Source organism: Streptopelia decaocto, assembly GCF_964273445.1.
Source record: "Streptopelia decaocto genome assembly, chromosome: 20".
Classification (NCBI taxonomy): Eukaryota; Metazoa; Chordata; class Aves; order Columbiformes; family Columbidae; genus Streptopelia; species Streptopelia decaocto.
Window position 1 is genome coordinate 4,844,844 of NC_138675.1, and position 14,798 is coordinate 4,859,641.

A 14,798-nucleotide genomic window follows, 5' to 3' on the forward strand; every position below is an offset into this window, starting at 1 on the left:
CTGTGGTTTGGTTGGGTGAAATGCACTCTGGTGGTTGTTGTATTAAAATAAACGCAGATGAGAATGGATGCTGCTTTGTAGAAATAGTTTCTGCTGGGCAGGAAAATACATGATAAAGAATCGGAAGGTCTTTAAAATTCTGAGTAGAAGCCCATGGTGGGTTTTAGTGCAGTCTGTGGTTCTGCTGCCCCCCGCGTATCAGTGCACTGAATTTAGGGGTCGAACCTTAAGGCTTTGAAACACTGCAAAAGCAGTTTTGGAAGTCAGGCAGCCTTTAGAATAGCCCGCTTGCGTAAATGTTGATGTTTTATGAATGTGATGAAAATAAGCTTATGGTGGTCTGTCTTGAATTCGAAAATCAAGGCTAATCTTGGTGTCGGTGGTGAATCTGACCTGTTCTCTCACTCCCGTGGGTGCACCTGGTGTCCAGTGCTTTGGCTGTAGCTGTTGAGTTGTGCTACAAGAGCTGTAGTAGGAGTTATTTGGTGCTGGAGCGAATGTTACTGCTTTCCTGACTCATCTAAAAGCGACTATAGACAATTTGTTGTGTTCATTCATCTGTTCTACTCCATGATCCTACATGTTAAGATAACCTAATAGTTCTTGCTATTTGTCAAGAAAAACAAATCTATGCGATTTGTGTGATTCCTCTCTTGTGTTTAAAAACTGGTGACATCAAGAGAGGGAATATTTCCTAATTACCTGCTTGCTGCCATTTCACGTGCTCTCTTGAAACACAGACCCTTTTTGCCGCATACCTTTTAACGTGTGTTTTGAAATCTTTAGCGAGAATATAGCAGGATAATGAACTGTTGTGCAGGGTCACTGCAGATAAAATTGTGTCGAAACAGTGCAGCTGACTCACAACTTTCTGTGCTTGCGCCTGTTTGTGTACAGAGCACTGTGTATATTTGCTTTTGGAATAATATTCCTGCCGCCTCGTAGCAGAACCTGCTTGTGTAGCTGAGGAGTGAAGAGCAAAGGTTGAACTTCCACTAGTCAGGTTTTACTACTTTAAATGCTCAAGTATTTGTTCCTGTTTTCTGTCGGTGCAATAAAGGGAGCGAGATGTAGTTTAATGCATTTCGGTTGTTAAGTGTTGTGAAATTATGAAGAATATGCTGACCGTTTGCTGTAGAGCGTCTGTAATACGAGACGGAGATCAAGCTGCATTTCACGCATGAATAAGCCCCCTTAATCTCCCGATTACAACAGCGCTTGTGTCGGGGAGGAGAGGCTGTGCGGGGAAAGTCTGACGTTGGCTCCGTCATTAACCAAAATAAGCTGCTCCTCGGAGAAAATGAGACCAGTGGCTGAAATTAGACTGTTTCACTAGGCAGAAATATCATTTGTATCGATGTTTATGTCAAAATGGTGGACAACAGAAATTATGTCCTGTTAATACCCATTGCTTGTTCTGATGATGTTGTGCTGGTTTTCCCCCCTTTGTCACAGGACTGAAAGAGCAGAATTTCTTTGTTTCCGCTGTTGTGGAATTTTACGGAGTGCTTGAGCTTTCCTCAGTCTTGGCCATGGTGTCTGTAACTCTGAGGACGCTGCTTTCTTTAGAGAGAAATTGCTTTAATTACAGCCACATTTCAGTGGAAATGTCTGGTCCGCCAGCTCATCCGAGGAGCCCACCCTGCAGTTATTCTGCCATTTCGAGTACTTCAAATGCACAGGCAGTTGCTTGGAGTTAAATAAAACAGTTCATGTGGCTGAAGACCAGTTTTTTTGCCTTTGCTCCTTAAAAGGGTTTTCCAAAAATAACCTGATCTAGTTTTCGTTTGGGTGATTTTAATGAACTATAACAAGGGCAAGTGTAGAGTCTTGAATCTGGGCAGGAACAGCCCCAGGTTCCAGTGTAAGTTGGGGAATGACCTATTAGAGAGCAGCGTAGGGGAAAGGGAGCTGGGGGTCCTGGGGACAGCAGGGTGACCATGAGCCAGCACTGGGCCCTTGTGGCCAGGAAGCCAATGGGACCTGGGGTGGGTTAGAAGGGGGTGGTCAGTAGGTCAGAGAGGTTCTCCTGCCCCTCTGCTCTGCCCTGGGGAGACCACACCTGGAATATTGTGTCCAGTTGTGGCCCCTCAGTTCCAGCAGGACAGGGAACTGCTGGAGAGAGTCCAGCGCAGGGCAACAAAGATGCTGCAGGGAGTGGAGCATCTCCCGTGTGAGGAAAGGCTGAGGGAGCTGGGGCTCTGGAGCTGGACAAGAGGAGACTGAGGGGGGACTCATTCATGTTTACAGATATCTAAAGGGTGAGTGTCAGGAGGATGGAGCCAGGCTCTTCTGGGTGACAACCAGTGACAGGACAAGGGGCAACGGGTCTCCTTCTCCGCAGACATTCCAACCCGCCTGGACACCTTCCTGTGTAACCTCAGCTGGGTGTTCCTGCTCCATGCGGGGATTGCACTGGATGAGCTTTCCAGGGCCCTTCCAATCCCTCACATTCTGGGATTCTGTGGAATGGTTTCCACTGCCTTTGTTTTAGGTTCCTCCACCCTAATCTCACGTTTTGTCTCTAATCTGGGTTTTGTTGGCTGAATAGTTATCCTGGGAATCCAGATCTGGTTTGATACGGTTGCTGGAAGGAAAGCAAAGTGAATCTGCCAGATAAAAGTAGAATCTGTTCAGCATGATCTGCTGTATATCACGACAAGTTTTTTGTTTAACTTTTTTTTCCTGTTTTAAATGTTGTTAAGCAACCTTATAATACAGATGTTTTCTTGGCTCCAAATGACATTAAATTCCCCAGATAATGGTTCTTGTTACAATAGCAGCTCTTTACAGGTCCCTTGGGCCTTTTCTCCCCTAACAACCTTTTAAATCGAAGGAGCTGTGTTGCATTACATGGACATATTAAAAAGTCCTATTTTTTAATGGTGTTACGGGATGGCTACTTTACGTTACTCCAGACCTATAGTGCAGTAATCATTTACATTAGCCTGAATGACTTCAGAGGAAAAGAAATAAATACGTGGCTTCGTATTTACTGTCTGTGGCTCGCTGTTCCCAGATGTTATGGCTATAGAGGCTGTTAAAGCACCTTCTAAAATGACTCGAGCAGTTCCGAGTGTCACGTCTGAATGGAGCGGATCAATCCGGTGGGCTGGGATCTGGGTTTCTGCGCCGCAGTCCTAGTTCTGTATCTCGGCTGCTCTCTGGTTTTGAAGTGGCCCTTGAGCTGCTCGGAATGTGCGCGAGGTGAAGAGGGCAGAGGGTTTGGAGGGGTTTGCTTCGGTGTTTTATGTGTCCCAGCGTGATAAATGAGTGTCGGGCTGGTGGCTGAACTAACAGCCTCATAGCGCAGTGGGGTGCAGACGGCTCCGCTGCCGGCCCCGCTGGTTTATACATCCCCCACCACACAGGAACACAGACAACGGAACGTCTGGCTAATTCATCTGTTAATATTAAGAGTACAGAAACTTTCTAAGACTCTATTGATTTTTTTATGCTGCTGCTCTTGAGTTAAAGCGGAGGGAAATTGTGACTTATTTGGAATTACATGACTTTTATGGAAGCCTATGTGTAAAACTGGCTAAAAGCAGCTGTCCTCAAAGCTTTTCTCAGGTCACTGTGAATATTGTACCTAAATTGCGTGACTGTTTTTGGAGAAGGTAGGAGCTGATAAGACCTCAAATATTACACCTGGTCTTTCAGTGTATTCTGTGCGCAAAGCTGAAGGTCTTGTGAAATGTTGTTATTAGTACTTACTGGATTTACAGTCCCTCGTGGGTAGATAGGTGTTCTACCTGTGCCGACTGGAATAGGACAAAGTGAAGTGTTACTTTCCTCTCTTAGATCCGATCTTTACAAGTCCTCACAATTGCTGGGTAAACCCGGCTGCTTTCTGGGGGAGGATTTAAAGATGCTTGAAACATTCTTGAGTAAAATGCAATGAAATGTTTCTCCTTTGGAAGCGTAACTGTGAAGCTGCACAGAACAGCCTGTCGTTTTCTGCTGACAAATGCAGAATTTATTTTTTGCCTTGTGAAATGCTGCTTTGATTTTTGGGAGGAATCTCCTTTGCTCTCTTGTTTCTTCCTGTTCCTTTAAGTTTTTCTAGCACCACCATTGTGTTGAAGAGTGGGAATTACCATCTTATCAAGCTGTCATCCTGCATAGCTCACCTGTCAAACCGCCGCTGGATCTGGATTTCAGAACGATGCCCCAATATCCCAACTCAGAGCGTGTTGATGTGAGGGCGGAACGTGCGGATCGCTGGTCCAGCGTTACAGCCTGTGATTTAAAAGCTGACAGCCGGGAGCGGAGCGCGGCCCAGAAACAGGACAGCTCTTGTTTTGCTCTTCTCGGGTCAAGTTGGGTAAATAGCAGGGAGAAAAAAAAAAGGTGGTTGTCAGGAGAAACAGCTCCTGATGTGAGAGATGCTGCTGGAGCCGGCGCGGGGTTGTTTCTGGGCACGCCGGCTGCTTCAGCCATTTGGGGATGATTAGTAGAGAGCAGTTCAAAGTGAACAAAACACGCTTTTAATTGCGTGCGCTTCCAGGGCTTACAAGAGCTACGGGCTGTAAATGTGTAACTCCTAATGGCCATCCCTGGCCGAGTATTCCAGTGCTATATTTGTGTTACAAACTCAAAATGCCAGGGAAGGAGATAAGGAAGACAACTGATAAGCGGCATATTATTCATTGGAGGGAGCTTTTTAAAAGGCTTTTCAGCAAACTTGCTTCCAGGGGGTCACAGGCTGGTCCCATTGAAGAACAGGCAGCTGTTCTTGAACAGCTGGAAAGCTGCTGAGATACCAGCCAGAGCAGCACAGTCCTCAGAGGGGACTCATATGGTGCATGAGAACAGAGGAAGAAAATTATGAGTGTATAAGGGAATCGTTATGGGCCATTTTCTTTTTATATATATATTAATTCCTTGCGCTAAAACCAAGTTAAAATTCTTCCTTGACATCAAAACCAGGAAAAATTCCATGGAACTCAAGTGGTCGCGGCACATAGTTCTTTAATCTGACATTTGCTGAAAACTGCCCTTTTATCTTGCAATAGGAGACTTAAAGCTTACAGAAGAACGGTCCTGTTGTGTTTATTGAGAGTGGTAACACATGATCAAATGAATCTTGTTAAAAGATTTATCTGTCTGGCTTAAATAAGAAAAAGGAGCTCTTGTCTGTATTTTTAGTTACCCTGTGTACTTTCTGTTTGTCTCGTAGCGTTTCTGTGGGACCTGGTCTCATATTTCTTTACAATCTGACTCTTTAGTACTAGTTAAGAGGTTTAAGTACTTAATGTGCGGAAAGGTGGTATTTGTGCCTTTTGCTCTGATAATGATATCCAGGTGTATAGATCAAATATCTCTGAGCCGTGTCTAATGGGTAACTGGGGTTTAACCATCTTAGAATAACTCCCAGTGCCCAGATCTGACTAGAACTCATTGCTCGTACAAGGAGGATCCTGCTTTCCTGACTCAGAGTCTTTTAAATCTAATTCAAATTTAAAATGCTGAAAAAAACCCCAAACCTTGACCAGGTGAGTGTGGGGTAAGGAGCAGTTGAAAAGAATGATTATGAACTTCTGCACTTCAGTTTTTAAATGAAGTTTAAAGTTAAATTGTGTCTGCTTGGTTGGTTTGAAGTCGTAGGTATCTGCGTTTTCTGCTAGAGAGCAGAGAACAGAGGATTTCAGCGAGTAGTTCTGCAGACGTGGTTTTTGGCTTCTGTCTGATTTGTAAGCAGTGGAGGATAACAAGGACCTGCAGTGTGTGCGGAATACCGGCTGGAGATAAGTTATCCCATCCTGGATGTAAGAAACTTGGATAAATGGGTGTATCCTGTGGCTCTACTTAAATAACAACAAATAAAAGAGATCTTTGAGTGTGGTTGCACCGAAGCTAAAATTTTCCCTCAGGATTTTCAAATTGCGTTGAGCTAATAATGGACGGGGCTATTCTTGCGCTCCTTTGTGTTGAGTCTCAGCCCTTGTTAAGTTAATGTTCCCTTTTTAGCTTAAACGACTTCTTTCCAAGATTAAGCTCTAAAAATTCCCCGTGGAAGAAGCAGTAAACCAGGATCAAAGGCAGTTAATGCTCCTCAACCTGGGGTGCTGGAACCTGAATTTCTCTTCTCTGGGATGATGACAGAAGCAGCTGCTTTGGTGGTGGTTTGTTAGAATGAGAATGAGAAGCTGCCAGTGAGTAAAATTACTGGAAACCCAAGCGATAGAGCCTGCCAAAAACCACTTAAGATTTTCAATGTATTTGCTTCTACCGTCCTAATCCAGATTTAAACATCTGTGTGATTACTGTGTTTGGCAATATACTTGATCGTTATCCCCGTTTACTTTAGAGAACAAAAAAGAAGGTTCACAATATTGTTGTGATTTTTTGTGATGATGTCAGTGTGATGGGTTCCATATTCATGCATAATTCCATATAGAATGAGAAAAGTGCTTAACCCACTAAAACATCTGTAACTGATAAATTACATTGAGTCAGCAGATTGTATTTTAAATATTTACATGTTGGTCAAGAGTGATTAGGGGACATTGAAGCTTTTGGACACGGAGCGGGTGGTGCGGTTGGTGGGCGAATAAAGAGCATGTCAGACCAAATAGAGATGCTTAATTTATAGATGACGTACTGTTTCACTTGCAGGATATTTTGTGCTCTTGTGGTTGAAGAGATCCTTCCAAACATGGGGTGTATGCTTTGATTTATAAATCACTGTTTGCTTTTGGTTTCTGGTGTTAGTAACAAGGGGAAATACCACAAAGATCTCTTGTGCGTAGGCTGAGATGCAACTACTTGTAATTTTTAGATTGCCCTGGGAGAGTAAAGAGCTTTAATTCAAAACAAATAGATTATTTAGCCTCTGAAGTGAGTTTTGTATCAACAACAACAGGAAGAAACCCCTCAAGCTTGCTCCTGGGGTGTTTCCAGCCTCTAGAAACTCAAAGCGTTCCTTAGAATCCCTGTAGGCCGTTGCTGTTGCTATGATCTGAGGTTCTGTGACAACTGACAGGTTCATTGCAGTCTGCTCTCCTGGAGTTCCGTGGATTCCCCGGAGTGTTATCAGAGCCATGGCAGCTGCTGCAAACAGGGGAGAAAATAGAATCATTTCCTACCTGCATGATGGGTTCATTGAGGAAACACCCGAGAGGTTGGAGCCACAGCCTGAGCTGGATCAGCAAAGCAATTTGTGTCTCTGGCTGTTTCCAGTGCTGAAGTAGCAGCCAACAGGGACGAGAGTATTGTAGTTTGAGATTGGTGTAAGGGAAGGAATTTCAAATACACGGCACTGCTGGCTTCTCAGCCGAATTCTTAACGATCAGAATAGTCTTTTTCCTTCTCAGGTGCTTAATGCATGAACATTCAGTCTTCTTAGGGCCGTGACTTTGCTATGGGGTTCTAGCCAGTGGACTCAGTTGGAGTTGTTCCCGACCCAGCAGAACAGGCGGCTCTCGTGTGCACCCCGTTTTGCTCAGGGGATCCAGGCCCATAGTTCTGGGCTTGCAAATACTTGTCACAATTGTGTTTTTAAATCCAAACTTGTGTTGGAGGAACAACTAATGGAGTTGATATGAACTGTTTTGATTGAATGGTCAGGGAAGTAAAACACATGGGATTATCTCTTCCTTTTCTACTCCCCGGCAGCAATCTGAGTGTGTGAAGGTAACGAGTTACAAAATCCATTTCCTTGTGTTCTGTTACAGGTAAAGCAAGCGTGAAAGGTCGTGGTTTTGATATAGGGAGGAGGAGATTTGTTAGTGCGCTTGTAACTACTGTGGTTTGATTCACAGCCGCTCGCTAAACTTTTACATTTGCTTGGAGGAAAAGAAGTTGTAGACTCTTCATTTCTTGCAATTGGCTTTTCCCCCACTATTCGCATGCTGCTTATTCAGCCCCAGGTATAGAACGATGTGTCTGTTCAGTGAGCGCTTCCCACCCAAGAACTTATGATATTTCTGCACTAAATTAAATAATTTAAGGAGTTGTGAGATCTTTTTGAGGATGGTGATAACTTCAGACATTTTATAGATGCTTCATAAGTTATCATCTCTACAAATGCTTCAAAAGGGCGATATTTTCCCGTCCTGTGTTTGCTGTACTGAATCGCTTTAAGGTGTGGGGGTTTGTTTTTACTTTTTATTTTCGGAAATTGAAAGAATTTTGAAAATTAACGTGAGTTTTTCCCTTCTTTCTCCCCCTCTTCGCTTTCAAGAACCCTTTTAAAACGCTGGGGTTGTTGGAGTGGTTGAATTTTTCCTGGATTTGAGTGAGAAATTCAGAAGACTGAAGCCCAGGCTCACTGTCTACCTTTCACGGAGGCCCAGCCGTGAGAGGACAGAAGAAGGCACGTGGCGAATCATGACAGCGGACAAAGAGAAAGACAAAGACAAAGAGAAGGACAGGGACAGAGACCGGGATAAGGAGCGAGACAAGAGGGACAAGGCGAGGGAGAGCGAGAACTCGCGGCCTCGGCGGAGCTGTACGCTGGAGGGGGGCGCCAAGAACTACGCGGAGAGCGACCACAGCGAAGACGAGGACAATGACAACAACAGCGCCACCACGGAGGAGTCCACGAAGAAGAGCAAGAAGAAACCACCCAAGAAGAAGTCGCGGTACGAGAGAACAGACAACGGAGAAATCACGTCCTTCATCACGGAGGATGATGTTGTATACCGGCCCGGAGGTAAGAAATTCTTGTTTCCTTTGAAAGAAATTGGGCACCAGAGCTACCAGTTAGTTGGCTGCAGCTGACAGCACAATGTGCTGTCTGGTTATTTAAATTGTGCTTGTCCTAGGGGCAGGTTGCCACATTTCCACTGGAGACAAACATGGATACACATGCAAAAGTTTTTTTAACTATATCTTGTAACATCTGATTTGTTGGAATGCGCTTAGCTCCCCTTTGAAAAAAAGCCACCCTTTTTTCTTACTACTACATCAGTTATCTGTGTATCGTATGGAATCTGTGTCCCTGGGAATATTGAGATTAAATTGGATGAAGCACTTTGCTCCAACGCTGTTCTGAGCGGGTGGTTGGGCTGGGCAGCCTGGAGAGGTGTCAGCTCTCACAGGGGCTTCTGACAAGCTGTGGTTTTGTTGTTGGGCTCCTGTCCTGGCTTCTGTTTGTGAAATGGAAACCCGGTGAGTGAAGGTCTCGTAGCCACGGGGCCGTTGATTCCGGCCCCACATTCCCAGCTAATGCCCGTGCACAGCAGTGTCAGCAAATAGCTGGGGTGTTCTGGGGACAGCAGCAGGAACTTGCAGCGTGCTCTGGGTGTCTTGGATGTGCCGCTTAATTCACATTTAGGGCCTCATGTCAGGTTTCAAGATCCAACCTGTGGTTGTTGCCAGATAACTTTTTCCTCCAAATGAAATTGTACTTGGAAACGAGGTTATTCTGCCAGCTCGACTCGTCAGTTTTGAGTAGAAATGCCTGTGTTTATCTACACAGCGTTTAAAAAGTGGTGATTGCAGTTGTTTGTTCCACCACGAGGAATTGGTTATGTTTGACTTTACTCTTCAAAGCCCTGGCTTAAGGGCCCTGGTAGTTCTATATTACTCCTCTGTAAAATGATCAGTATGCTGTAATAACTGCTGGAGCAAAATAGAGATGGATTCGAACTAAAAAGCGTGGAAATGAATGAGGTAAAACCTCGTGGCATTTTTCCATGAGGTGCTGTATATCTCAACTAGTAAAATCTCATTGTGTAAGTACAGATGGGAATGTTTTAAATGCTCCATCCAGTTGCAGTTGCTGTAAATACTCTGAAATCCTCATTGTATGTGTGAGCAGCATCAGATGGGTGGAAATGCTGCTGGTTGGAGGCGTTGAATTCCATACGTGTTCTTCCGTGTGAATGTTGTAGAGTCTCTTTTCGCTTAAATCTACCAGGATTTGTCACAATCGCTTATCTATTGAAGTGCTTTAGTTATCATTTCAAACCGTTCAGAGATGTTTTTCTCTTGGCCGGGGTTTGTAGCTGAGTCATATTGTATTTTTGTGCCCGAGCAGTAGCAATAGGGAGCCTGGAAAAGCTTTGGTGACAATCTTATTTTCAGTATCAGAGGATGAAAAATAATTGAGAATCTGTTAAGAACAGCTGTTGTGTGGGCCCAGCAGAACAATGCGCTACGCCGGCGTTATTGCAAGAAGACTTGGCTGGAAATTAAGGTGGAAAATGGATTTGTGATCTCAATTTTACCATGTAGTAGGATGGAGAAGCATTAGCACTGTTTATCCAGTGGCTGCAGCGCCCGGAGTACTTCTATACTAATTTAAAAATTGTATTTAAAAGATAATTTCTTAACAGGAGTGAGATCTTGAATGCACGTTCTGGTGCATTAATACATTCTAAAGCAATTTTAGCATCTGTCTTATGGCTGGTTACGTATAGGGAGGTGTATTTTTAACTAAGGCTACAAATGACATGAAATTTAGGAGGGATTAAGAGAGTTTAAATGAATGAGCCTTGCGCAGCAAGGATTAGGAGGATGGGAATGAAAGGTGCAGAACGGAGAGCGGCCTTCAGCTTAGGGCTCTGGGGCTGTACGGCAAGGAAATCCTTTCCCTTTGTTTTATTCTTTCTCTTAAATGCTCTTATCAGATAGGGGTGAATGTTCAAGGTTTGCATTTTTTTACTAAGTTGTCCTTGGTTAAAATCTCGTTTATTTACACCATTGCTGTAAACTACTGAATCCAACACTTATTAGTTTTTTCTTTACTGAGCTCAACAGCCATAATTGAGTAATAGCAAATAAACTGTAAATCAATAGGTAATTGGAATTTTTTCAAATGAAAGGTTACACTATGTTGTGACTGTATAAATACTGTCCACATTAATTTGCATAGATACAATAAATGTATGTGAAGCTTTAAACTAGGTATTAAAATTTATGGAGTAGAGCTTAGAAACACTCTGTGACTGGTCTTTGGAGATCACACAGACCTGTCCTAAAAGCTGGGTGGCCCCTTTCCCCATCTGTTCTCTCAGCCCCCACAACCTCCCCCTGTTTCCTTACCAGTCTAATAGTTTTTTTCTTACGTTGCTTTTGTCAAAATGACTCTCATGGTACCCAATTAATATTTCTCATGCAATGTATATTGAGATTTGCTTATAGGCTTCCTCTGCAGAAGGAAATGATGGTTATAAGACAGTTGCATCAAGATTGAGATTATTTTTTCCTCCTCTTAGATTCAATTAGATTTGTTATAAATGCTGAATTTCCTTCCATTTCCAGTGCAGATTTATTCCCTTCTATCCTCCTGGCTTTTGCCAAAATACAGCGCAGTGTGCAAGGCTTGATCTTCCCATACGGTTTCTACGCACATGAGGTGTCGTTAACACCCGGCTCCTAAATGGGTGTCCTCTGAAGCTGGTGCTCTTGTTCTGTAGCACTTTTTTTGCAGTTCTACTTTTTTGATTGTCAGACTGTATGTGAATTTAAACACTTGGATACTCTGCTGTGCAAACCAGACTTCAGAACTACACCTGTTGTTTGGGTTAGACAGTCGGGCCTGTGTATGATTTTTGGTATAGAAGGTACCGAAGTGACGTCAGTGTATCGTACTGGACTTGGGTGGCTCTAAGGTGCTTTTGGAACGGCTGTCCGGGCTTTTTCCAACTGTTCCAAACCCCATGGGGAATTCAGCAGCTTCGCTATAGGAACTGGACGCAATATTCCAGGTGTGGTCTCCCCAGGGCAGAGCAGAGGGGCAGGAGAACCTCTCTGACCTACTGACCACCCCCTTCTAACCCACCCCAGGTACCATTGGCTTCCAAGGGCCCAGTGCTGGCTCATGGTCACCCTGCTGTCCCCAGGACCCCCAGGTCCCTTTCCCCTACGCTGCTCTCTAATAGGTCATTCCCCAACTTATCCTGGAACCTGGGGTTGTTCCTGCCCAGATTCAAGACTCTACACTTGCCCTTGTTCTATTTCATTACATTTTTCCCCACCCCTCCTGCTGGAGGAAGCTGTTTGGGCCCTGTCCCATTTCAATTCCGTGTGTTCAACACGTCAGGAAGGGATATTACTGTATTAGAGCCCAGAATGTAATACCACAGATATTGTTGCTACGGAGCAGACTGATGTAATGGCATCACGGTGACACCTTGAACGCTGGGCTGGCAAAACTCTGGATGAAAGCCTAAGTTGATTTGGAGCCTCAGGAAAACAGATGACTCGATGTCACCTGAAGATGAGGACAGTGTTGTTTGCCTACGTAGAAACATTTAAATGGATCTGCGGGAATTAAAAGGACTTAGGAGGATCTGTTTCTACAGTGACATCAGTAGCTTTATGAGCAGCTCATCAGCAAGTGGAACCAGCACGAGGTGGCACAAGATGAAACGCTCCCGCGGGGCGAGCAGCGCGGCTGGGCCTTCCCGGCGTCCCAAACAGCGCTGGAGCCGCTGACACGAGAGCCTCTTTGTCCAACGTGTTTTCAGATGCGTATGAGGCTGGAAGGAGAGGTGTAGAGTGTTAGATAGGGAAAATGCAGTTTGATATTGTGCAGGGAAAGAGGCAGAATGAGCTTTATGTGGATCCTGCAACCTCTGGCCTGGTGTAAGAAAAAGTAGGAATGTGTCGCTTTGCCGCTTTGAGGTGTTTTGGGCAATCGCTGTTTGGGACAGCTGTTGCACTTTTTGGTTTAGTGGCCTTGTTTTAAGGCGTGGAAAATCACAGTCACTAGTATGAAGTGGGATATTGCTACTGCAAAATATAAATTGAGTAGTAACTTTTCTGGATGTATAGGTTGATGTCAGTGTTGTTAGATTTCTGTCCCTGAGTGCAGTTTAGGAGGCACCATAACCCCATAAACTATTGTCTGGACAAGCATCAGAGAAGGAGAGAGACAGAATTTACAGATTGGATACTCTGCTGTGAAATATTGCTGCTCAGTTGTCACCGGATGTACCAAAGTGAGATCTTACATGCTTTTCACTTTGATACATTCTGCGATTACAGTGTACGTGGCCGTTCCTCCAAGGGAGCACTTCATAAGCTATGAAGTAGTTTGCAGCCTTTGGTGGCTGAGATTTGAAGCCTTCAGGTGTTGGGATATTGCGCTATCGCAATGAGAAGATCACAGAAGGTGGTGGGTCCTCTTCTCTGTGAACCTGCAGACCCGTCCATCAGTGTCTGTCCCGCGGAACGTGGCCAATGCAGGTCCAGTCCCAGCCGAACCAGAGTTGCATTTACCTAAGATGTAGTTGGGCTGAGATTTCTTCTCGCCTGGTTTAGTAGGTGAGTCTTTAAACATGTCAGGAGGGTTAACAAAACGCACAAAAGCATCGCAGAAGGATTTTCTTTGAAGTTGCTTGAGGTCTGTAGAGAACTGTTTCCATGTGCAGCTGAGACGTGTGTTGTTATTGCTCTGTACTGTTGCTTATAATAGTTGTCATTAGTTTTTATTCTCAGCATTTTAGATTTGTATAAGAAGCGTGGTTTGTAAAGATCAGGTGAGTAGGTGAACAATTTGAAGCGTAGAAAAAGGAGGTTACATAACTGCATCCATCAACTGCTTAACGGCATGTTAGTGATTGTCTGTGTCTGTGCTGTTAGCGTAAGCAGAAAGCATAAGCCAAACTGCGCGGGGGGGAAGATGCATTTCCAGAGTTGGTATTTACTCCTGAGTGCTGCCCAGCTGCTGGCCTGGACAGATGGAGCCCTAAGTGCAGATCAAGGGTGATCTGGCAAATGGATCCTCTGGCTTTGTTCGGCTTTTGTGTCTAAATCATGAAGAGCAGCGGGGAGGTGACTGTCCCCCGGGGCTGGGGGTACCTGGCGCTGGGGACAGGGCTCTGACGGGGAGGTTTTCTTGTCCTCTTTGTCAGTGTGTGAATTGCGATAGCGTTTTCATAGCAGATGAACTGTGCGAGTGGAGAATTGTAGAGAAGACTTTCTAAGATTATCGTTAATACTTGATCCGTGAGTCACCCCCCTGTGCTCATCAGAACACAGTCACTAACGAAAGGGGATGTGTTAATACTACCATGGGCTGCCATAATCAAGAGTTCCTAAAAGGAACATGCATTACGTGAACTTTGTGAGCATATGCTGTGTACTAAATGAACTTTATAACATCTTGTAATGCAAAGTGAAAATACCTTATAAAGCCGTGGTGCTTTGGAGCTGTTACAGGGTGGATGTGAAATATTGCATGAACCTTTATTGACGGGATTTTTTTGTGTGTGTGTGTGACTACAACAGCTATAGGTGAAAACTTGTAATTTTATCTGTGCAACACAGATATGAGCAGATTTGCAGACTGTGTTATAGGGAGTTGTTTTTGCAGAGGGTGAATATAAGATTGTGACCAAAGCAAAAAGTGATATTTATGGGGATGTACCATGCCATTACGAAACTAGACAAATGGAAGTTTTGAACTAAAACCACAGTGAGTGGGAAGCAGCTGCAGCAAACCCGGACCAAGGGGAAGGAATTCCTTGAAATAGTGGTTTTCAAGGAGGGAAAGTGAAGTTTGTGGCCGCAGTAACTGTTCACGACCTGTCCTCAGTTTACTTCAATTAAAATAGTTCGAACTTCTAATGTCATTTAGAGCTGTTGAAATGCATCCAGCTGAGGTTTGAGGGACAGGTGGCTATGTAGGCATTTGTCAAATACCCGTGAGAAGTGTTGGGAGCAAACGTTGCACCTCCAGCAGGAGTTTGTGACCTTAAAGGATCAGAATAGTCTGTTTGAAATGGCGTGTGTGCAGTAAAGCCGATCTCTTGCTACAGAGGGAACTCTTAGATAAACTGGTTGTTTAATTAGTTTTTAGTGGCCTGCACTCTTATTCCTACCCGTCCTCCCTTTTCATG

The 14,798-nt window shown here is 44.3% G+C and overlaps 1 protein-coding gene across 7 annotated transcripts in view; it reads left to right on the forward strand.

Annotated features, from left to right (window-relative positions):
- RERE (arginine-glutamic acid dipeptide repeats) overlaps positions 1–14,798 on the forward strand; it is a 164,459-nt gene that overhangs the window by 40,771 nt on the left and 108,890 nt on the right. For 6 of the 7 annotated variants that reach the window (XM_082069793.1, XM_082069792.1, XM_082069795.1 and 3 more), the window contains exon 2: positions 8,189–8,659. The exons of the other annotated variant lie outside the window; for it this stretch is intronic. In XM_082069793.1, the coding sequence (XP_081925919.1) occupies positions 8,335–8,659 (325 nt within the window). In that variant the 5' untranslated portion in view covers positions 8,189–8,334. The remainder of the gene's footprint in view (positions 1–8,188; positions 8,660–14,798) is intronic. 7 annotated transcript variants of the gene reach the window in all.